Source organism: Monodon monoceros, unplaced genomic scaffold (genome assembly GCF_005190385.1).
Source record: "Monodon monoceros isolate NGI ecotype Baffin Bay Population unplaced genomic scaffold, NGI_Narwhal_1 Super_Scaffold_21, whole genome shotgun sequence".
NCBI classification, from domain to species: Eukaryota; Metazoa; Chordata; class Mammalia; order Artiodactyla; family Monodontidae; genus Monodon; species Monodon monoceros.
Window position 1 is genome coordinate 129,143,809 of NW_021703778.1, and position 23,863 is coordinate 129,167,671.

At 40.9% G+C, this 23,863-nt stretch overlaps 1 protein-coding gene across 1 annotated transcript in view; it reads right to left on the minus strand.

Annotated features, from left to right (window-relative positions):
- The window catches only part of ATG14 (autophagy related 14), a 39,015-nt gene that overhangs the window by 3,089 nt on the left and 12,063 nt on the right, over positions 1 to 23,863 (minus strand). Inside the window, exons 2-9 of the mRNA XM_029237363.1 lie at positions 23,189 to 23,251; positions 21,627 to 21,669; positions 19,315 to 19,396; positions 14,397 to 14,634; positions 11,256 to 11,485; positions 8,335 to 8,452; positions 6,921 to 7,011; positions 6,756 to 6,841 (exon numbers count right to left, since the gene is read on the minus strand). Coding sequence (XP_029093196.1) covers positions 6,756 to 6,841; positions 6,921 to 7,011; positions 8,335 to 8,452; positions 11,256 to 11,485; positions 14,397 to 14,634; positions 19,315 to 19,396; positions 21,627 to 21,669; positions 23,189 to 23,251 — 951 coding nt within the window. The remainder of the gene's footprint in view (positions 1 to 6,755; positions 6,842 to 6,920; positions 7,012 to 8,334; positions 8,453 to 11,255; positions 11,486 to 14,396; positions 14,635 to 19,314; positions 19,397 to 21,626; positions 21,670 to 23,188; positions 23,252 to 23,863) is intronic.

The window sequence follows — 23,863 nt, forward strand, 5'->3', positions numbered from 1 at the left end:
AGGGAGGGCCCCTTTAAGACAAGCACCCCTCTCGCAACATAAGACCCGATGGGATGGGGCAGGCCCAGAGCCGTCACCACACCCACGACTGGTCTAGAATGGAGCTTTTCTTTACCTAAATAATAATGGCCATCCAAGTAATGAAAAAAAACACCACACCACACTTTCCCTCAACTCAACCTACTTGGGAAGACCCTGGATGGAAAAAACCCATCCGCTGAGACTAGGCATGCTGGTCCAACATACGATTTCCTGTTTCAAGCCACCACAGTATCCATGCATGCCAATGGGAGAATTGGGGCAAAAACAGTCACCTGATGCACACACAGGCATATCAGTGAACAATAAAACCGTACAGGTGTTCTCTCTCCGCCTCGTGGAAGCCCCCAGTTGGTAAACTCTTACGACTCACAGGGGCTAAATGATAGGGTTGTATGCATGTTAGCAGAGCTTCCTTGGATTAGTGCACGCATTTTAAGGTATCATTACGTAATTTTCTAGGGACACATTTACAGCATTGAATGAGATACAACTATTTAGAACATATTCATCTGGAATAGTGCATATTTCTGCACTATATTTCAGGAGAAAACTATTTTTATTTCCCAAAGGTCCCTAATGACATCATCACCTCCAAGTCAGGCCTCATCCCCTGTGACCACCCCTCAGTGCCACTGTGGAACCCTTGTGAGCAAACTCCACACAGCCCCTGCTGCTCTTCCGTGCCCCCTTTCTAGCTCCTGCCTCAGGGGAGCCAGGCTGCATTTCCTTTGGGTGGGCAGTCACCCCACTTACTGCCCCTCCAGGGGGGTTCCCTGCAGCCAGCTACAGGGTGGGACCACATCACTCCAGCAGCCTCCCCCCTGTTGTCCCCAAGATAAGGACACAATGCCTTGGTTCACTTAAGAGTTTCACTGACAGTTACTTTGGGGAAAGTGACAGACATTAGCAAAAACAATAGACATGAGAAATAACTTAGAATTGTACAGCCTGTCATTTTAGTCTATGGTCCAAACTTCTCTGCAGCCTTTATGATGATAAAAGCCTAGCGCTGGCCTCCAGTGCACCTCACCAGACCTGTACCTTCTGACTCACTTTTCCCAGGGTCAAGCAACCTTCATTCTTCTAAGACAACCCTGCTTCCCAGCTAAAACACAGCAATAGCATATAGCCAGCATTTCTGTTCCAGGCACTGGAGTCCCCGTTGGCCTCTCAGATGTCTGAGCCAACCAGTCTCAAAACACAAGCCAGCGGGGGTTCTTCCCCTCCTCCCTCACGCTCCCGCCCGCTATGACCAAATAAGCCCCCTTTCCACCCTGTGTCCCCCCAGCTCAGGCCCTCACTGCACCCCCTCCTCCTCCTCGCTGGGGTCTCACCTCCTCCGGTCAGTCTCCTTCCACCCCAGCAGCTTGCTGAGAGCTGCCTCCACCCCTCTCCTCATGGCAGCTGCCTACCAAAACATGGTCACAATGTAAGTGCCTTAGCTGGGCTCCCTCTTTTCCTGAACACAAAGCTCTTGGATTCTGTTCTGTTCAGCTTCACTGTCCAGGGGGCCTCAGCATCTACTGCCAGGTTTCATCTCCCAAACCCCCCAGGCTCCCTCATAACCCAGGTCAGCTCTCCACTGCAGTCACTTCCTTGCTGCCAGCCCAAGAAGCACAGCCTGTTTTCTGTTCCTATTTGATGCTGCCAGATCTCCTCTTGGGATCCCTCTCAGCATGAGACTGCCATCACCTCCAGGCCCTCTCTTTAAGGGTTTTCCCAGGAAACAGGCAGGAGTGATACACGGTGGGGGGGGGGGGGATGACACTCCCTCCAGGCAGAGCTCCCTGCCAGAAGCCACGGGGACTCCAGTTCTCTGCTTGGAACTGCATAGGGCAGAGTCCAGCTGGCCTGGAGAAGGTGCCCTAATGAAAAAACTATAGGGAGGGAGGGAGGGAGGGAAGCACAAGAGGGAGGGGATATGGGGATATATATATATATATATATGTATAGCTGATTCACTGTTATAAAGCAGAAACTACCACACCATTGTCAAACAACTGTACTCCAATAAAGATGTTAATAAAAAAAGAAAGAAAAGAAAAAACTAGTAAATGATTCCCAAAGTGGCCAGTATGAACAATTTTAGTTCCAACGAGTAACCTACATTTGTGAGGACCTGTGAGAGCAGAAGACGTTTCTCCACTCAGCCTCTGTCCTATCACTTCTAGCTTAGAGATCTATTATCTGCCCAGCATACCCCAAGCCACACACACACCCCACACAAAATTAACTAGCAAAAGAATTAAGTCTTTTCACTTAATGGCTTTGGGAATAAAGACTTTCAAATCATTCCTTCAGTTTTCAGTTTAGCTGAATAATTGATATCTTTTTATTCAGGACTCTGAAGCCAAGAGTACTCATTTTTTCATGATGCTGTCGGGGGTTATTCTCATCGATTAAGGCAACAAAATGTTCTTTTTGGCTTTTAGGAAGTCTCTTTTGCAAAATATTTCAAAAATATTATATGATAGAATATACAACCTCAAGAGTGAACCCTACTGTAAACTATAAACTTTGGATAAAAATGATGTGTTAGGGGCTTCCCTGGTGGCGCAGTGGTTGAGAGTCCGCCTGCCGATGCAGGGGACACGGGTTCGTGCCCCGGTCCGGGAGGATCCCACATGCTGTGGAGTGGCTGGGCCCGTGAGCCATGGCCGCTGAGCCTGTGCGTCTGGAGCCTGTGCTCCGCAATGGGAGGGGCCGCAACAGTGAGAGGCCCGCGTACCGCAAAAAAAAAAAAAAAAAAAAATGATGTGTTAATCATGGTAAAGACTGGATCAGGTAAGAAAAATCAATAGATATTAAATCCAGGGGGAAATTCTGATGAGGATAACTGCATGGTCTCAAAGTGTCTCCCAACTGACTGCTTATTAGTTGCAAGGAAGGAAAAATATAGGAATTGTACAGAGGAGAAGGTAGAAAGCATCTTGGCTGGGTGATCAAATTAGCATCACCAATGAGGGACAGATGGCCACTGTGGGCCTCTGGATGTGACACCCATGAGACATTCACCTAGGCAGCATTCCAGCCTGGAATGTATAACCTGATCTCATTTCAAGGAAACATCAGAATAAAAGTTCTATTAAAAAAGAAGGAAAAAACAGTAATGTCATGAAAAACAAACGAGGCTGTGAAAATGTTCCAGATTTAAAGGTTAAAGAAACATAGCAACTAAACACAACATCCAACTCAAGACTGGACCCTGTACTTGGGGTGAGGCGCTATAAAGGACATTTTTGGTCCACTGACAAAATGTGCATATGGCAGTATTGTATCAATGTTAAATTTGCTGATGTTGGTAACTGTACTGTGGTTAAAGGCAAGAAAATATCCCTATTTTAAAAAAATACATATTGAAGTATTTAAGGGTCAACAGCCATGATGTATGTAACTTATCCTCATAGGGTTCAGAAAAAAAAAGTTTTTGGGGTATGTATGTGTATTTATGAAGGTAAGAGAGACAGAGAAACTGCACAAATGATAAGCAAACATGGTAAAAATACCAGCAAAGGTGAATCTGGGCAAAGGGTATATGTGTCTTTGTACTATTTTTATTTTTTGCAATTCTTCTGTAAGTTTGAATTTATTTCAAAGAAAAACAAAGTTTATGTTGCGTTCAGGATGGGATCCTCAGTTCAGCTGGTCTCAAAGGAAGCAGGAAGTCTCACCGAGGTTTATTAACAACCTCTCTAAAGCCTTGATCCTGACTGAGGCAGGTGTGAAAGGGGCCTCCTGAGGCTTACCTCCTGACCTCCTGGCTCACAGACCTGAACTCGACAGCCTGGCTGTGCACGTGTACTCCTGTTGGACAGAGCCCTCTAAATGGAGAGCTGACTTGAGGGCAGCCCAAAGAAAACTTCAGACCCACCAAAGAAATCCAGCCCTAAAAGAAAGGTGTTTGTTTTCCTAAACAACCAGCAACACTGGGTTACCATCAATCCTTTCCATTTTTGCCCAACTGATGGCTGAAAACTAGAAAGCTGTTTAGAAGTGCATTTCTTTATTCTTGACTGAGGCTGAAGATTTTTTTCCATTTGAATACTGACTACTTGCACTTCTTTTGTGTGAAATGCCTGCCTGAATCCTTTGTCTATTTTTCTATTAGGTTTACCTTTCTTTTATGGATTTGAAAGATTTTAAGTAGTCTAGACTTTAATCCGTTGTCTATTATAAAGGTTGCAAAACATACCTGTTGCTTGTCTTTTAACTTTGTTTATGGTATCTTTTACCAAAGACATTTTGTTTTGACACAGTAAAATGTGTAACTCCTTTCCCTTCTGGTTTTTGGGTTTTGTAGCTTGCTTGGGAATTCCCTCCCCACCCTGTGATTATAAAAATCGTCTTTTCTCCTAGTTATTTTACAGGTTTTATTAAAAAATAAAGTAATAAGGTCTTTCATATCATCTGGAATTTATTTTTACATATGGAATGCAGTATGATTCCAACTTTTCCCCACATAAATACCCAACTGGCCCACCACCACTGAGCTGCTATTATCCAATTCAACATGCCACCCTATCATCTATTATATTCCTACATACATAAGGGCCTGTTTTTGGCCTCTTTATTTTCTTCCTCTAACTGCTCCACCTATTTGCATGCTAACAGCAGATAATAAAGGTTTTAATTACCTTTATACTATGTTTTAAAAGGGGCCAAGCCCATCCCTTATTATTCTTTTTCAAAATTTCCTTTCAGACTGTGCTTTTAGTTGAACTTTGGAATCAGCTTAACAAAGTTCCATGAAATATCTGTTGAAATTCTGATCAGGTTTCCTTTTGGGCAGAAGTGGCATTTTTACCACACTGAGGCTTCCCATCCTAAAAAATCCTAAGGGTCTTCGCGGCATTGGGCTTACTTTCATTCAGTCCCATACCTCATACAGTGCTAGACATTCAGGAAATACATGCTGAATAATTTTTTTTTAAGTTTCATATTTTCTTTATACAGGTTTACAAATATTTTGTAAGGATTATTCTTATATAATTTATAGTTTTTGTTGCTACAATAAAAGGGACCTTTTTTCCATTACATTTTCTAACTAGTTGTTGTTGGCATATAAGAAAGCAATTGGTCTTTGTATGCTGAGCTTGTATCTAGGCACCATACTGAACTATCATTTCTAAGAGTTTCTTACTTCTCTTGGATAACCAGTTCAATAATCACACCATCTACCAATCTCACCTTCTTTCCAATATAAACACACCTTACTTCTTTGTAAAAATCTTTTGCCTTGGCTAGGCCTCCACAGCAATGTTAACATAGCAGTGACAGTAGGCATTCTTGGCTTCTCCTGACTGTAAATATCAATGTAAGTAACATGTCATTAAATATAGTAGTTTTTGCTGTAGGTTTGTAGTAAGTATCCTTTATTAATAACCTATTTTTAATTTGCTAATTGTTTTCCTTTAATTATTAATGGGAACTGAATTTTATTCATTGCTTTTCTCCCATCAATCAGGTTGATCTTATGCAGGTAAAGCAGAAGGCACAGTGTCAATAAATACTGGCTCAATAAATATTAGCTGTTATTATTAAGGATAAATTTCCTAACGTGGAATGCTTTACAAATAATGTATAGAGAGGATGGCAAGCAAACTCACAGGAATCAACCACTAAAAACGGGATGGATTTCTAACAGGTTTCTGAGGCTTATAAACTAATGAATGGGATTTGGGGTGAGGGGAATGAACTCCCTCTAAAATGGCACGAAATTCTAGGTGGATGTGCAGTTTCCTGGAGAGATTTCACAGCTTTTCCCAGAGGGGTCTGTGTCCCAGAAAAGTTAACTATGGTTTTAAATGGGGGGGTGTTGAGGAAGAGAAGAAACACAAAACAAGGTTAAGGGCAGATTACCAAGGATAAATTCACTGCAACATGGAGGGGGTCTCCCCTTGAGCCACGGTTCCAGTGTCAAAGAAAATGAATGATGGGGAAGGGAGTCCCAAAAGAACTTTCCCACCTTTTGTTTTTCTTTCTTCTCTTTCAAAAGTTCAAATACATTAACCGAGTCATATCTGCAGAAATGTATAGAGAGACTGCTCAGAGCAAGGGAAAAAGATAAGCACCCAGAGAATGGGTCTTGTTTGGTCCCAAAGATAAGCCTCATCTACGTCATGCTTTTAAGGGCTGAGAGACTAAACAGATCCCATAGACCAGTCCTGATTGGTCTTTTTTGTTACTTACTCCTGTTTTTTAAGATAATGGATTTCAAACTAGTTCATCTCATAAACTTCTCATACCCTTTATCTCCAACAAATGGTGGCCAGATGGACTCAGTGACAAAAAGAAAATTGTGAAGAATTGTTATGATGGGAAGGAATGAACAGGCACAAAAGAAAATGCACAAGAATCAGGAGAGACACTAGGCAGAGCTAAGGAAGAATCAGATGTGGATTCAAAGTAACAGATTTTGGTCTTCAGGGACAGCACGAGAAGTCCCTCCTCCAGGAATATAAGGGTTCTTCTATTCTGTTTTAGGTGTTAAAAATGTTCGATACTAATTTCCTCTGAGAAATGATTATGTAAGGACCATAAGGGATCAAATATGACTTTGTTTCCTTCCATACAGGACTGTGTTATCTTTGTCCCTTCTGGAGAGTTTGGGGCTTGGGATCAGGCCCCTGTTCTATGCCCACACATACAGCAACTCTACTTAAAAGTCGTCATAACACCACCACTTAGAGAAAAGTAATAAACACCCTTCTTACCTGCCTAGGTGTTCAGCGTTCGGACTGACCAAGTACATTAGATTCCTGAGAGTATGCAGTGGTTGTAATTGATCTAAGTTTACATGCTAGAAAAAGAAAAAAACTGATTAATATTTTCAACCATGTAACAAATTAAAAATTAGCTCACAGCGTTATTTTCCATACCTGAGAAAAGCACAGGTAAAGAATATTTGTATTCAGTTTCTTCACTGCTCGAGTAAATTTCTGTTTGCTGAGGTTTTCTCCACAAAATTCACTGTAAAATAATGTACGATTTGTAAAGTTGTGATTTTTGAAGAAATTCTATGTTAAAATGTTCATTTTGAAGAGTATGCTTTACACTACAGTTCAGTACAAAACATACCCCATGTCCTTTGCTCTTAATAAATTACACTTAACAGAAACTCTTCTAAGGATGAGCTACTGCTCTCATAGCAATTTCACCACATCCATAAAATTACAAACGCACATATCTTTTGACCAAGCAATCCTACTTCTGAAAACTCACTCTACACAAATGCTTGCACACTAATAAAGCAACGAATGTACAGATTATTCCTTGAAGTATAAATTGGGGACAGAGCAGACCAGTATGATCTTGGTACATCTGCACAAACAAAAACTTTGCTACTATCCACGTTAGGCAGAGTGACAGCTGAAAGCCAACGATGGCCCTATAAGGCGCCACAGAATCTACAGCCTCCTGTCCCTGCTGCCTCGTTCTCTCACCCCGGGCTCTGCACCTGCCCTTCTCCTTGCCCAGGGATCCCTGTGGCCTGCTCCCGGCCTCCCCCAGGTTGACATGTGATTCCACACCTACCCAGTCAGACGTGGTAAACCCTTCCTTGCCCTCACAGGCCCGCTCTTTCACCTGCGCTAATGGTCGCCCGAGCACTCATCACCACCTGATGTACCGTTCGTTTATCATGTGTCTCTCCATTAAAGTTAAGTGTCAGAAGGGCAGAGGTTACGTTTTCATCACCACTGTACCCCCTCAGTGCCTAGAACAGTGCCTAGCACATAGCAGGTGCTCAACAAATCTTCGTAAATAAATAACAAATTTAAAAAGCAAGGTGCAAAACACCTTAGTTTAGCATGATACCTTTTGTGTTTAAAGGGGGGTGGTGGTAGGTAATAACACACATTAATATTTACTTGAAATGCAAGGATAACTGGAGGGAGACAGGAAGGTCTTCGTAGGAACTCGGTGGACTATAAACCTTTACAATTTAAAAAAAAACTTTAAACCACATGTTTTTCATTAAAAAAAAAAATCGAAGTGTTACAATTTATCCAGTTCTTACACATAAGCATGCCCTCTGAATATCCTGGTTTTCCCTTAAATTATCTTTTCACATGGGAGAATTCCACGGTCTTTTCAAAGACGTCATGTGCAATTGTAAGATAATGACACAAATTTGCACGTTGGCTTATGAAATCAATCTCAATATTTCATGGTCAGACCTTTTCTCTCTTGATAATACTTAAATTCTTGTTTTTGTTTTAATTAGAGTAAAGAACACAATAGGAACATAAGAGAGCCATGATAAAGATGACATCACCGTCTTCAATTACTTGCCTGTTGCACAGCTTTTTGGGAAGATTTACGTCGAGTATATGAGACAAAATGTTGACCAGCTGAGTCGCATAGCACAACGCAGCGCTAATCGTGTAAGCAGGGTTATTATGCTCCATATCTAAAGTATAAAAACAAGAGCCTAATCAAGACAGTACGGTACTGGCACAAAAACAGAAATATAGATCAATGGAACAGGATAGAAAGCCCAGAGATAAACCCACGCGCATATGGTCACCTTATCTTTGATAAAGGAGGCAGGAATGTACAGTGGAGAAAGGACAGCCTCTTCAATAAGTGGTGCTGGGAAAACTGGACAGGTACATGTAAAAGTATGAGATTAGATCACTCCCTAACACCATACACAAAAATAAGCTCAAAATGGATTAAAGACCTAAATGTAAGCCCAGACACTATAAAACTCTTAGAGGAAAACATACGCAGAACACCCTATGACATAAATCACAGCAAGATCCTTTTTGACCCACCTCCTAGAGAAATGGAAATAAAAACAAAAATAAACAAATGGGACCTAATGAAACTTCAAAGCTTTTGCACAGCAAAGGAAACCATAAACAAGACCAAAAGACAACCCTCAGAATGGGAGAAAATATTTGCAAATGAAGCAACTGACAAAGGATTAATCTCCAAAATTTATAAGCAGCTCATGCAGCTCAATAACAAAAAAACAAACAACCCAATCTAAAAGTGGGCAGAAGACCTAAATAGACATTTCTCCAGAGAAGATATACAGACTGCCAACAAACACATGAAAGAATGCTCAACATCATTAATCATTAGAGAAATGCAAATCAAAACTACAATGAGATATCACCTCACACCAGTCAGAATGGCCATCATCAAAAAATCTACAAACAATAAATGCTGGAGAGGGTGTGGAGAAAATAGAACACTCTTGCACTGCTGGTGGGAATGTGAATTGGTACAGCCACTATGGAGAACAGTATGGAGGTTCCTTAAAAAACTACAAATAGAACTACCATAGGACCCAGCAATCCCACTACTGGGCATATACCCTGAGAAAACCATAATTCAAAGAGTCATGTACCACAATGTTCATTGCAGCACTATTTACAATAGCCAGGAGATGGAAACAACCTAAGTGTCCATCATCAGATGAATGGATAAAGAAGATGTGGCACATATATACAATGGAATATTATTCAGCCATAAAAAGAAACGAAATTGAGCTATTTGTAATGAGGTGGATGGACCTAGAGTCTGTCATACAGAGTGAAGTAAGTCAGAAAGAGAAAGACAAATACCGTATGCTAACACATATATATGGAATTTAAGAAAAAAAAATGTCATGAAGGACCTAGGGGTAAGAGAGGAATAAAGACACAGACCTACCAGAAAATGGACTTGAGGATATGGGGAGGGGGAAGGGTAAGCTGTGACAAAGCGAGAGAGTGGCATGGACATATATACACTACCAAATGTAAAATAGCTAGCTAGTGGGAAGCAGCCACATAGCACAGGGAGATCAGCTCGGTGCTTTATGACCACCTAGAGGGGTGGGATAGGGAGGGTGGGAGGGAGGGAGACGCAAGAGGGAAGAGATATGGGAACATATGTATATGTATAACTGAATCACTTTGTTATAAAGCAGAAACTAACACACCATTGTAAACCAATTATACTCCAATAAAGATGTAAAAAAACAAAAAACAAAAAACAAGAGCCATACACAAACAGCTTTAATTTCAACAAAAATATTAATGAACCTGGATTTTTGTGATTTGTGGTTTTGTCAATACATTATTGATGGCTATGCTTTGCTCTTTAGTAATAAAAGGTCCATGGCCAGACATTAATATTTTATTGTTTATGATTTTTGCTGAGTGGAATGTAAGCTAAGCAAATGGGCCTAAATGGAGCCAGCACAAATGAAACTGATGTCTGAGCTGCTTGGACCTGGTAATGTATTATTTATCCAAACAATTAATGCCCAACTTAAATGTCCCCTCCTCAGAGAGGCCTCCCCTGACTACCCTATGGAGAAATAGTTCCTTCCTCTGTAGCCCCATCCCTGAAGGTGCTGGTTCCGTCGTCCATAGCCCATACTCAGTGTATGATGCCTTTGATCATTACTTGCTTCCCTTCCTCTCCACAGGAAGGCAAAGGGCTACACTTGTCTTGGTGACATCACCTTTGTAGCACCTGCACTGTGCATGACAGAAAGCACATACTCACTAAATACCTGCTGGATGACTACGTGAATAATCTTTCTCCACCAAAGAGAAGCTACTGAAGTTGTAAAGGGTTTTTCTACTGGGGTATTTCAATCTCCATTTAGGACTGATAAAAAAAGTTCTTTACAAAGTTCGAAACTTATAAAAATGGGACCCAACAGGCTAAATACACTTCTTTAAATAGATCTTTTTATATAAATAAAACAATATTGACCCCAAAAAGGTGAAATGTCTAAAAAAAACACATGTTTTCAGCCCATCCACTGATAGATAAAATGTGGCATATTCATGCAATGGAGTATTATTCAGTCATAGAAAGAATGAAATGCTGATACATGCTACAATGTGGATGAACCTTGAAAACATTATGCTAAATGAAAGAAAGCCAGACACAAAAGGCCACATATTGTATGATCCCATTTATATGAAATATCCAGAAGAGACACCTATAGAGACACAAAGCACAACAGTGGTTCCCAAGGGCTGGGAAGAGGTGGGAATGCGAGTGACTGCTTCAAGCCCCAGAGTTTTTGTTTGGAGTGAAAAAAATGCTTTGGATCTAGACAGAGGTGACGGTTGCACAACACTGTGAATGCACTAAATGCCACTGAATTGCTTCCTCTAAAACTGTTCATTTTGTTAAATAAATTTTACCTCAATTAAAAAAATATATTTATAAAAGTTTTCAAAGACTATCTTGCTTCTCACCAGGTCCCTGCGTGGTTTTCTTCTCTTCCACCCAACTGTAGTAGGCAGAGTAGTCCCCATTGTTGGGAAGGCTAATCCAAGGCCCTGTAATGCTAATGCTGGTGTCCCCGTTGTGATCGTCACAGACCCATCTCCCGGAGAGGTAAGTTGTCCTCCGGGCTTCGGCAAGCTTGCTCACGGTGCTGGAGGTCATGGCACTGTCACTCTCTGAAGACACGTCTGTGGGATCTCTAAGAACCGAAGATGCACATGGATGTCAAGGGGCTGGGCTTTGAAGAGCACACAATTACTTGGCAGATATGCAGAACACTGGGAAGATACACGTGAGGACAGGAATTTTTTTTTCCAGGTACAAGTCATAAATTTTATTAGAAGTTGAGTATCTGTTGAGGACAGGAATTTAATTGGAATATACAGAGGTAAGCAATTCCATCAGAGGTGAAGGTCAAACCAGCTGTGGCACAGAAGCCCACAGCATGTGAGGAAGATGGCACCATGAACTACGGCTTCAAGTGTTAGGTTCTCAAACTATTTGGTCTCAAGACCCCCCTTACATGCTTAAAACATTTTGAGGATCCCAAAGAGTTTTCTGTATGTGGGTTAGATCTATTAATATTTACTGTATTAGAAATGAGGAAATTTTAAATTATTAACTGATTCAAAAATAAGAAACCCATTACATGTAACACAGCATGTTTTTATGAAAAAAATCTGTATTTTTCAAAACAAGAAAATTAGCAAAGGGTGACATTATTTGTTTACCAGCTGAGTTCACGGCACAGTGCAGCACTGATCATGACTTTTGAAAAAATCTCTTTAATACCCACGTCTTTCCGTTGTGCTTTCAAGTAGATACAGTGTTCCATGGAAAAACCAACTAGTTTTGCTTACAACTCACTCAAGGGCTCTCCCTTGAGCCACCACAGCTTTCAGCATGCAGCAAATGTGCTTTCTGCAGACCTCCTATCTTGCTGCATGGCACAATCACATGTGCACGCAGGGATCGAGATTTAAATAGAAATTAAATAGAAATTTAAATAGAATGAGTAATTTCTGCTGCTTCATCAATAGTGTTCTTGATGTGAAACTGGCTGGTTTTGTACACCGCAAGGACACTGTGGAACACAACAACGATTACTACACTATGGCGTCACTGCCTTGATATCTGTCAAGACAGAGGTTTTACCCACCACGGCTTCTGAGCCACCAGTGCAAACATCAACAGAGTGAAAAGGGAAAACAAAGTGTTAGTAGTATTATGAAAATAGTTTTTGACTGCACAGACCCCGTGAAAGGGCCTCAGGGACCCAGGGAGGTCCACAGACCACACTTGGAGCACTGCTGGCCTGGAGCATGGAAGGTGAATGAGAAGGCTCGGCAGGTACCGTGCAGGCAGGGGGAAGAACGTGGCGTGTTTGGGGAGCACAGGGATCAGCGTGGTTGCCTGTAGGAGGCATGAAGGAAGTGCCAGGAGGTGGTGTTGGAAGAGGAGGGATGAAATGCACAGGCTGGGAAGAGCCTTCTGTGCTGCGCTAAGTTTAGAATCCATCCTCTTGGCCAGTGGCCCTCAATCCTTCTTCCTCTGCCACCAGGTGCACGTAAGTGCACTCCTACTGGCTGTCCGGACAGGACTGGGGGAGGGCACTGTGGCCAGTTCTAAGCTGTACCTCTACTTCCTCCTTCCACTCAAGGCAGGTTGAGAAGAAATGTGAATGAACAAGAAATCTTATGATAGGGATAACTTCAAAACTATCAGCTTAAAAAAATTCATGACATATAGTAATATATACTAACATACAAGATTTAAACAGCGCAGGCATGGAAGAGTAAGATTTTCTCCATAATTTCTCTCCTGCAACTTTATATTCATTTGTCAGTCTCCTTAGTCTCCTAAAATCTGGAACAGTATCCTAGTCTTTGTTTACTATAATGTGTTCTAACATCGCTATCTGGGCCCATCAGAATTTAATTTGACAGAGTGTTTCTGTCTGTCAGCTTTTTCCCCCTCAAAGCCCTGGCCAGCTGTCTTTACACCAATTTTTGGATAATCCAACTTTTCCCCACTGATTCAAAATGCCACCTTGGGGTCTATTTCTGAGCTGTGAATTCTTCTCTATTTTGCATCTGCCTTTTTATTTTTATATTTGCTAACTATTACTAATGACAAATTACTTGGTAAGAGTCAGAGAGCAGGTCGTCAAGCTAGAAGCAACAATCAGACCTTTAGGCTTTTAGGAAGCCAACTCTGGCAACAGACGAAAGGAAAGACTGAAGCGGAGGCAGCCAACACTAAGTCCTAAGTAGCAACAGTCCACTGACTGTCCAATTCCAGGGAAAGGTGCCGGAAAGTAAGGGTAACCGGAAGAGACAGGGAAATCCTCAGCTGGAATAGCCCGATGGTCAGTCAGAAAGCAATCGAAACTCTTCAGGGGAAGTTTCAGAACCTAGATGATCACCAGCATCATCTGGGGAAGTTTAAAAAATAAAGTATTATGAGATGAACTAGGAGGCTGGAGCTGTGTCCTCTGGAGCCTGTCTTTTCCTAAAGTTCCTGAGTGACTCTGATGAACAGCCAGGTGGGAACCACCATCCTGTCCACCCCACGGACTCCTGAGGGTGTCTGTGCACTACAGCCAGTGAGACGACCAGCGCCTGACGTGCTGGTTACCAGGAAAAGGCGGAGTCAGCATGTCCTGCCCACCAAGTAAGAGAGCCCGAGGTGTTTTCTTCCATCTTAGCTCATGGTTTCTCTGTGAAGTAGACATTTATTATCCCCATCTAACAGACAAGGAACTAAGACTTCGAGGCTCAAAACCCTGCCTCACAGCATCTGACTAATGAACAGCTCAAGTGGCCCTGCAGCCACGAGATGGTTCCTGATCAGGGATGTGAGCCTGGCCCTCATCTGGAAGCTCTACAAGTATACAAACCTGGGCCTCACTTCTCTGAGGGCCACCATCCTTCACCCTGGCCACCTCCCCAACTTCCTGCAGTGTTTACTGTTTGCTGAAGCAGGTAAGACTTAAGTTTCATTACCAGGAAAACCCAGAATGAGGCCCAATGAATGTGCTGACATACTTGAAAGATACTTGATCTTTGGAACTTGTATTTTCCTAGAGTCAAAAGACTCACTCACTGTACCTCACACCCGTCTTTACTTCCTCGATTGGAAAAATGACAGAGGTGAGCTCTAATATGTGAGACCGCCGAAGATTTGCCAGACGCTCATAATGACTTCTTAAATCAGTGGTTTTTTTTTCTACCAGGTCACCAAGTTTGCGATTATGCCTCTGAATCTTCTCCTTTTTCTCCTGATGCCGTTGTGCTCGAGTATAAAGTTTCTGATTCTTTTCCTTGGTTTTGAGGAGACCTTCAGAATCTAAAATAAATAAATCACATCCAACAATGAGCTGTACAAATAGTTCCTGGGTACTGCACACTACCACCGCCCCCCGCCACCCGCAAAGCATTAAGTGTCCTCCTGCAGTCTAAACTGAAAGCAAAACCTCAATAAAATTAACTACATGACATTCACTAAGTATGGAGACCGGGAGTTTAGTTCAAGTAGGTATTACACACAGAGCAAAGGGGACCACCACTAAAATGACTCTGGGTCTCCATTTGTAATCAACATCAGTGAGCATCACTCAAGACTATCAAGTTTAGCACAGGAAGTACTTGACTTTCTTACAGTAAGCACTGAAGAGCAGCCATGTTGGGCAGAAAAGAGATCTAATTCTAAGTTTGAAAAATTCACTGGCTATCTGATTTTCCTTAGAAAGCTATTAAGTGTCCCTTGGGCTACATTCAGAGAGCCCAGGGATAATCTCATGGCAGGTGGTCATGCAGCAAAGAAACAGACCAACGCCCTGAAAAGTCACAGTGGAGTGCAGCGCCCCCAGCAGGGTGCGAGCACCTCCCATACACCAGCATTTTAACCACTGTAAGGGTAACCAGAGCCTGGCCATACAACGAGAAAACAGACAGACACTCGTCCTTCCCAATGTATGTTCTTTTTATGAAGGTCCTACAGGTTCTAGATCCCAAGACGTATTATCAAACAGATCAGGTTGTAGCTAAACTTCTCTAGTGTAGCAACAACTGGCTGTAAAATCTCAGACACCCAGGAACAACTTAAGAGGCTCAAATAAGTTTAAAACCAAGCTCATTATCCTTCCTCTTGACACATTTTAAGCTAGGCTCCCTACTTCACAATTATTTCTGACCTGTCCTAAATCAATCTCTCTCTTCTTTTAAATTTATTTATTTATTATTTTTGGCTGCATTGGGTCCTCGTTGCTGCATGCAGGCTTTCTCTAGTTGCGGTGAGCGGGGGCTACTCTTCGTTGCGGTGCTCAGGCTTCTCATTGCGGTGGCTTCTCTTGTTGCGGAGCATGGGCTCTAGGCATGCGGGCTTCAGTAGTTGTGGCTCGTGGGCTCTAGAGCACAGGCTCAGTAGTTGTGGCGCACGGGCTTAGTTGCTCTGAGGCATGTGGGAACTTCCCAGACCAGGGCTCAAACCCGTGTCCCCTGCATTGGCAGGTGGATTCTTAACCACGGCACCACCAGGGAAGCCCCCCTAAATCAATCTCTTGATGGTCCATTCCATGAGCTGTCCTACAGTTCCGTCCATCTAGGTCTTTCTTTTCATTTCCACTGTCACAATCCTGGTTAACTCTCACCCAAACTCTGCCTGTCTCTAGTTGGTTCCACTCCACACCTCCAACCCCTCTTTCACTGGCTCAGTCTTCATAAAGTACAGCCAGTGCTCAGCGACTCTCCTCTGCCGATCAAACACAGACCAAACTTCTCAGCCTCCCAGCCACCACCAAACTGGTACACACCCCACAGTTCCCTTCTCCACACCCTTCATTCCAGTCTCATTCAATTACTAGATACTTCAAATGAACACACTAAGTAAGCGCACAGATGGATGGATGGATGCCAGACAAGTCGTTCCTTAAATATTTATCTCCATTCTGTTGTTCAAATCAACATCTCTCTAGGAACACTATTTTCTCCTATTCTCCTAATGTCCAGATTGTACTCACTCTTCAAGGCTCCCTCCATAAACACTGCCTAGGCCCCTTGCTCCCAGGAGCTCTATGGTAATGCGTGTGCCTCACCTACAGCACATGGCTCGTAGCTGCTTACACCAGGTCCAGCTGAAGCCTGTTGTCTCCTGACTGCGATATGAGAAGCAGTTGATAAATGTGTGTGGACCGAAACCACCCTCTTCAACTGAGGGCCAACGAACCTAGGTTATTTCATTGCAGGCAGAAAGTTTCTTATGTTTTCTTTCCTCCTCAGATGCGTCTCTTCACCATTCCTGACCAATATGAATGTCCTTAACGTTAAGTCTCTGGTTCTATCACACACTTTCCAGCAAGTTCATTCATTTTCATGATCTCTACTGAGCTCTCTACAAGTGCTCAAATGCATCTGTCTAGCTATGGCCTAAGCCATACGGTGGTCAGATTTTTAAAGGACATTTTCCAATTTCATATCAGGACCTCTTGTAGGTGGCCGGAAATCATCACAGTCACCCAACTTGCACTAGTGCAGACTCAATTTAACTTACTCTTCTCTCCATGCTATCTCCCCCTGAACATTAAAACATTTGGATACTGGGGACTTCCCTGGTGGCACAGTGGTTAAGAATCTGCCTGCCAATGCAGGGGACACAGGTTCGATCCCTGGTCCAGGAAGATCCCACATGCCGCGGAGCAACTAAGCCCATGTGCCACAACTACAGAGCCTGTGCTCTAGAGCCCGCAAGCCACAATTACTGAGCCCACGTGCCACAATTACTGAAGCCCACGCACCTACAGCCTGTGCTCCACAACAAGAGAAGTCACTGCAATGAGAAGCCAGCGCAACACAACGAAGAGTAGCCCCCACTCACCACAACTAGAGAAAGCCCGCGCACAGCAACAGACCCAACGCAACAAAAATAAATAAACAAACAAACAAACAAATAAATAAATAAATAAATAAAACAAAAAACATTTGGATACCGTCTGTAATCCACTCTTGCTTTTTTGGACAAGTAACAGATCAACTCAACTCTGAAATTTCAAATACAATCCAACTTCCCTATCTATACTGTATTATTCTGTATCATGACATCTTAAATCAAAAGATTCTGGAGAAAATATTCATCAGGCTCTATAGTTTATAATTGATATTTCAACAAGATTCTGTTTAAGAAAAAAAAACCAGACTATTTATTGAGTAGCAAGCGCTTAATCTAATCCATTGACTTGAGCCCATTCATAGCTTCTGGAATCCATTAACTCCCTTAAAATTGTTTGTAAAATTTTGTGAGTCTGGTCTAGTGGGTGGCAACCAGCCTGTATTTATGTGCTAAAGAGCAGTGGTTCCTGAGCCTGGCAGGTCCTCAGAGTAGTGCTACTACTCAAAGTATGAACTATGGATCTGGCCCATCTGCAAACTTTTACCAGGCAAGAGGAGTACAGAAATATAGACTAAGTTTAGAAACTATTTTCTTTGATATGGCTATGTGACATTGCCATGACATCCAAGTGTGCAATCATTTTTCTAGTAACTAATTTTACTGTATTTTAGAAAAGTATTGGTATCGGTTTATGACACATTGGAAATGAAAGAGAATAAAGTGGCCTTTTACTAGAGACAGTTTAAGAGCCATTGACCCCGGTCCCCATGCATGAGGTTTTAATTTCCTAAGTCCAAAGTAGGTCCCAGGATTCTCTCTCTAGATCTTAAAAAAAGGTTATCAGGTGACTCCAATGTTTTGCTAGGGATGGAAATCACAGTTATAGAGTCCACTAATTTAGAACCATATCTTTTATTTTCCATGGTTGTTGCTTTTGTATTTGGGGGCTAGGAGCCTATTAAAAAGAGCTGACCAAAGTTTTAAACTTGCTCATCAGAGAAATGCACCAAGCTCAGTCAATTCAGCAATTTCAGGAGGTTCACAGATGCCTGGTGGCAAACTCCTACTGCGAACATCCAGGGAGGAGGGGAAAGAGGGTGAACCCATGGTAAGTAATGAGTCCCTACACTGCTATTGACCCAGAGCCTTTGGAGAGTGCAAGCCAAACTCGGTAGAAGAGTGGCTGGCTGCAGCTCTGAGCAGCTCTTCACCCAGCTACCATGCTTCTCTAGCTTATTAATCCTGTGAAACTCTATGCAAGCACTTTACTAGGACAAACATTTTCAAAGACAGCTTTTACACCATTACCTACCACTATAAAATACTTGCTTCTGAAAGCAATGAGTAGACAAGAAACAGATTTACAAGGTATGATGACGACCCATTCTAAACTTTAAACACTTATCTTCAGAAATACATGGACTATTTCTTTCTTTTTCTTTTCTTTTTATTTATTTATTTTTTGGCCACGTGGCATGTGGGATCTTAGTTCCCTGACCTGGGATTGAAACCATGCCCCCTGCATTGGAAGCATGGTGTCTTAACCACTAGACCACCAGGGAAGTTCCACCATGGACTGTTTCTAAGGACACAGGACTTCCAAGAGGACTCTTAAAACTTGACAACCACCTTTGATAAAGTATGAAATACACAGATGTAATGCAAGATTAATACAGATTAAAATATGTATAAGACTCACTGAGTCTTATATTCTGTGCTTCTGGTGTGAACTAACAATTATTATACCTGATTACCAAGACTGACTCTGAGCTTCCTGTCAGCTAAGGGAAACGGGACACATACATTCCTTAACTTTTTAAGTTGAGAAATGTAGCAGTTTAAAGGTCATTACATTTGCGTGCATGTGTATATGTATATATGGACATATGTGTATGTATATATATACACACAGATATATGTTTTATATACATATCTCTGAAAAAAAAAATATATATATAAATTCCTTATACAGATGTTTTACAAAGAGAAAGGCAAGCAGTAAACTTTTCCATGCTGCTCTTGCCTCCCCCCACCCCTTCTCTGTCTCCCTTCCTCTGTCTCTCTAGTTTGTTTATTAATCGCATGAAGTTCCACATCAGTCCATCCTTTATTAGGGCTGGAGAGAGGTGGAAAATTACTTACTTTTCTTCATTTCTTCATTTCCTTTACATATAGTTTGTTTCAGCTGTTCAATCCTCATCTTGCAGGACATTATTTTCCATCTCTTAAAAAAGGTATGAAATAAATATCACAAATGTTGGTCTCTAATGACTAATATGATTATCTACTGGGGACACTACTTATTTTGAGGTGTATCTTAGAAAATGTAATGAATAAAAGATCAGTATAATTATATTTCTTATAGCTTGTAACTAGTGGATTACAAAAAAGAAAAAAATGTTACTCTGGTTCAGTGCAGAAGCTGCTAGGAAATTAAGAGAGAAAGAGAAATTCACACAGTTCTTTTATGTGTTAATAAGCACAAAGAAAAGTGTTGAAGGATATTCTCTTAACCTGCCCTGCCCAATATATAGCTACAGGTCCCATGTGGTTACCTGCAAGTCAATTAGATTATATGAAATTTTAAAAAAATCCAGTTCCTACTCCCACTACCCACGTCAGGTGGTACATGTCAACACAAGCGGCTAATGGCTACCATATCGGGCAGTGCAGACAGAGAATGTCTGCATCATCAGAGTTCTATGGATGTGCTGCTCTAAATTCTCAGTGCTGGTTACTGCGGGGACCACCAACTGTGTTATCTCACTGACACAATAAGCAAATATTACTCGCAAAATAAGAAAAACTGCAATAAAGCAGAAGTTTTTTTTTTAAGTTTATAACTCATGTAAGATTTCTTGAAAAGCCTCAAAAAGTTATATGAAACTGCAATTTTATATTACCAGGATTTAGGTACAGCTTCTCCAAAGAGAATAAAGGATAAGTAAAAATCTGCCCTACTAGTTTTAAAAGAGTATTATTTATCTATTCCACAATGCCTCCATAAACGGGGATAATTGAAAGCGTACAACAACAGTCAAATGCCTATAATGTTTCACACTTGTCTAAGTAGTCCGATGGTACAAGATACAGAGTAGATTACAGGAATGTTCAGTGGGTAAAACTCTCCCCTCTCCAGTGGGGTGAGAGAAACATCTGAGAACACATGCACGGGAACTGATGGATTCAGGAATAAATTGGAAATGAGATGTCTTTACTTTTCAAAGGTATTAGTCTTTAAGAATCAATATTTAATTTTTTGATAGAAAAACTAGAAAACTTAGAACTTAGAAAAACTGGGATGAGATTCTTTATAAACAGCCTTTTATAACCTTTTTCCATACAACTTGTTTATATAACATTCAGAGCATAAGCAGAATTCACTTATATCACATCTCTTTAAGTATCATTTAAAAATTATGAAGGATGCTTATTATTATTATGAAAAAAGTTAAGCAACACAAAAGAGAAGAGATTGTTAACCTGACTCCTTCCCACTCTTCAGCGTTGATCTCAATTAAAGTTTGATATGTATTTTTTAAGATATATATTTAAAACATATACACAAATGGAATCATACTTTACCCTAGCCTGCTTTTTGTTTGATTGTTTCATTAAAAAATATACCTTGGACATCATTCCATACAAGTGCATGTAGACTGACCACATTCTTCTCAACAGCTACACAGCATCATAATCATCTCATTCTGTTTGATGAGTATTTAGATTATATATTAACTTTACTACCAATGATGCAGACAATCAGCCTCTTTATCCATAAATCTCTACATTCATGTATATTTTCTTAGGAGGAAAATTGCCGATATACCACATGTGCATTAAAAACACCAACAAGCCACCACCAAATTGTCCCCCAAACAAATATGTCAATATACACTCCCACCAACAGTGAATAAAAGTATAATCAATCAAACTCCTTATTTTCGTATGTTGTACTCATTTTTTCCCAGTTTATATTCATTTTGCTACGGTCTTTAACATACAGAACTTTTAAACTTTTATGTAGTGTGTCAAATATTTTCCTTTATGGCTTATAAAGGTCTGCTTACCCCCAGATTATATAAATACTCTCCCATATTTTCTTTTAATATTTGAGTTTATTTTTCATATTCAATCATTAACCCATCTACAAAGTAGGTGTTTACGATGAGTAATTTTTTAAAAAAGGACACCTCACTGTTCTTATAACTTTATGTCAATACCAGACTTCATAATTATTCCTTACAGTGGTTCCATAATTAATTGCCAAAACCCTGTTTTTGGTAGCTGGATGAAATATCTGAGAAGCCCACACTACGAATATATTCACAGAGAACTGCCAAAAAATGATCAAAAATAAATTTAAATTCGGAATGATTTTTTAAGTTCTGCCAATTTAAAAACATGTAACCTCAAGTGTAAAGAATATTATTTAAATTCTTCTTATAGCTTACCAACTGATCTGTTATCCATTTTCCTTCCATAGCTTTTAACACTCTGTATGGAGAAGAGACAAAGGAAATATGCTCTTAAAATAATGAATTCGGTGAAGCTCAAAAATGCAAAATCAACAACTTTTTAAAATAAGGTCTTAGAAACAGCTGGATATACCAACGTGGGATGTAAGCACTGAAAAATGTTTTCCAGATTCCCTGCTCTCTTCAATTTTTTCTCACCTCCTTCCTTTTGCACTTTTAATACAGCTCAGAGCCTTTCTATAAACGTTCACAACAAACTTCCATAACAGCCATAGCCTTTGTCCTCTGTCATAATCAATAATTTCCATCAGTCATAATTAATAATAATGATAGTTACAAGAGAATTCATGGTCCAAATGCTATTGTCAGCTCCCCGCAAAATGGGACAAGCCATGGGAGTTCCCTGGTGGTGCAGCTGTTGAGAATCCACCTGCCAGTGCAGGGGACATGGGTTCGAGCCCTGGTCTGGGAAGATCCCACGTGCCGCAGAGCAACTAAGCCCGTGCACCACAACTACTGAGCGTGCACTCTAGAGCCCGCGACCCACAACTACTGAGCCCGTGTGCTGCAACTACTGAAGCCCGCGCGCCTAGAGCCCGTGCTCCGCAACAAGAGAAGCCACTGCAATGAGAAGCCTGTGCACCACAACGAAGAGTAGCCCCTACTCGCCACTAGAGAAAGTCCGTGCACAGCAACGAAGACCCAACACAGCCAAAAATAAATTAATTAATTAATTACTTTTTTTAAAAAAAAAGGCATAAGCCAGCTTAGGCAAAAATTTGTTCAAGGAATGAAGTGTTCTATAGGAAAAAATAAGTTTCCATGATAGAGTAAGTTAGAGAAATGACTGAGTTAAATAAATCTAAGCAGGTTTTTCTAATGCAGAGTATCTCTGAAGATTTCATCTACTCATAAATGTGTTAACCAGGTCTGGGGTGTGTATGGAGAATAGTGACTGGATCAGTTTGGGATAAAAGGTTCTACAGGACAATTCCCAAATCCAGAGGATGAGAGATTCATCGGGCGCTCATTAATACTCAGATTCCTGGGCCTACCCCCAGACCTATTGAATCAGGATATCTGAGGACAGGATTCCAAGAATCTACATTTTTAACCAGTACCGAAGTTAATGAATTCTGATGTAGATGTTCTGCAGACCACACTTTGCAAAACCCTGATACAGAAGAATAAAGATAAACAGAAGCAATAATGTCCTACAAGAGCCACCACTGCTAGTCTAATATGCCTTCTGTCCTGGACCCATTTACAATACTTCAATTATCAGGGCCAGCGGTTTGACTCATCCATCCAGTCACTGCCTGCTGTGAACCAGGCACCAGGTTTGATCCCAGTGTTTTCTAGAAACTTGATCATTTCTCCTATTTTGCTTCTCCCAGATGTACTGCTCTTCACATGGGGAGATTTGTAACCTAAATTCAATAAATTAGCAATCCACATGTATGCATACCACAGCACTGAATTAAACCATGTGGTGACAAGACAACCTCCACAAATTAAAAAACAAAATGAAAACTCACTCTTTTTGAAATTCTTCTTGCTTGCTCTTAAGTTGGCTTAACCTTTCCTTCTTGTCTATAAACCTGTAAGAAAAAAATTCAGTGTTTTATTTAAATGTTTTTTTTTTTCAGTTGAATGAGATTATGCAAATTCCTGAGAGCCAAACATTTCTGCAGACTCATCAGGAAATGTCACTGTCCTGAACATATCTTCTCAATGGCACACAGCTGCTTGCCATTTGGTTATTTAAAACTAAGTTCAAATTCTCAGCTTTAAAACTCTTTCATGGGTTTATAAAATATGCCTATAGGTTTTTTTCACCCCTAGGTTAAACTGTCCTCCAAAACAGGTAAATCAGAGCACTAAAATGAATCGGAATTCAAGAGAACAGAGGCTTCCACTATAAAAATAATTGTAATTATTAAGCTTAATTTAACCCTACTCTCATTTATAAATTGGTTCCTTATAATTCTTAAAGTACAATTTTTTTCTCACTAATTTTACTGCTAGTCACTACGGGCTAGCAATTTACTTAATAAAAGTTATCAAAAGGAAAGAATATCACATTGCAGTTCATTTTTGCTGTCTGTCACTATTCTACCCTTATTCTTATTTTCTTCCTGCTACCTTATGTGGGATTAGTTTGCTTTTTTGTTTTTTTTTGCAGTTTAAGGTAGGAACTAAAATCATCAACT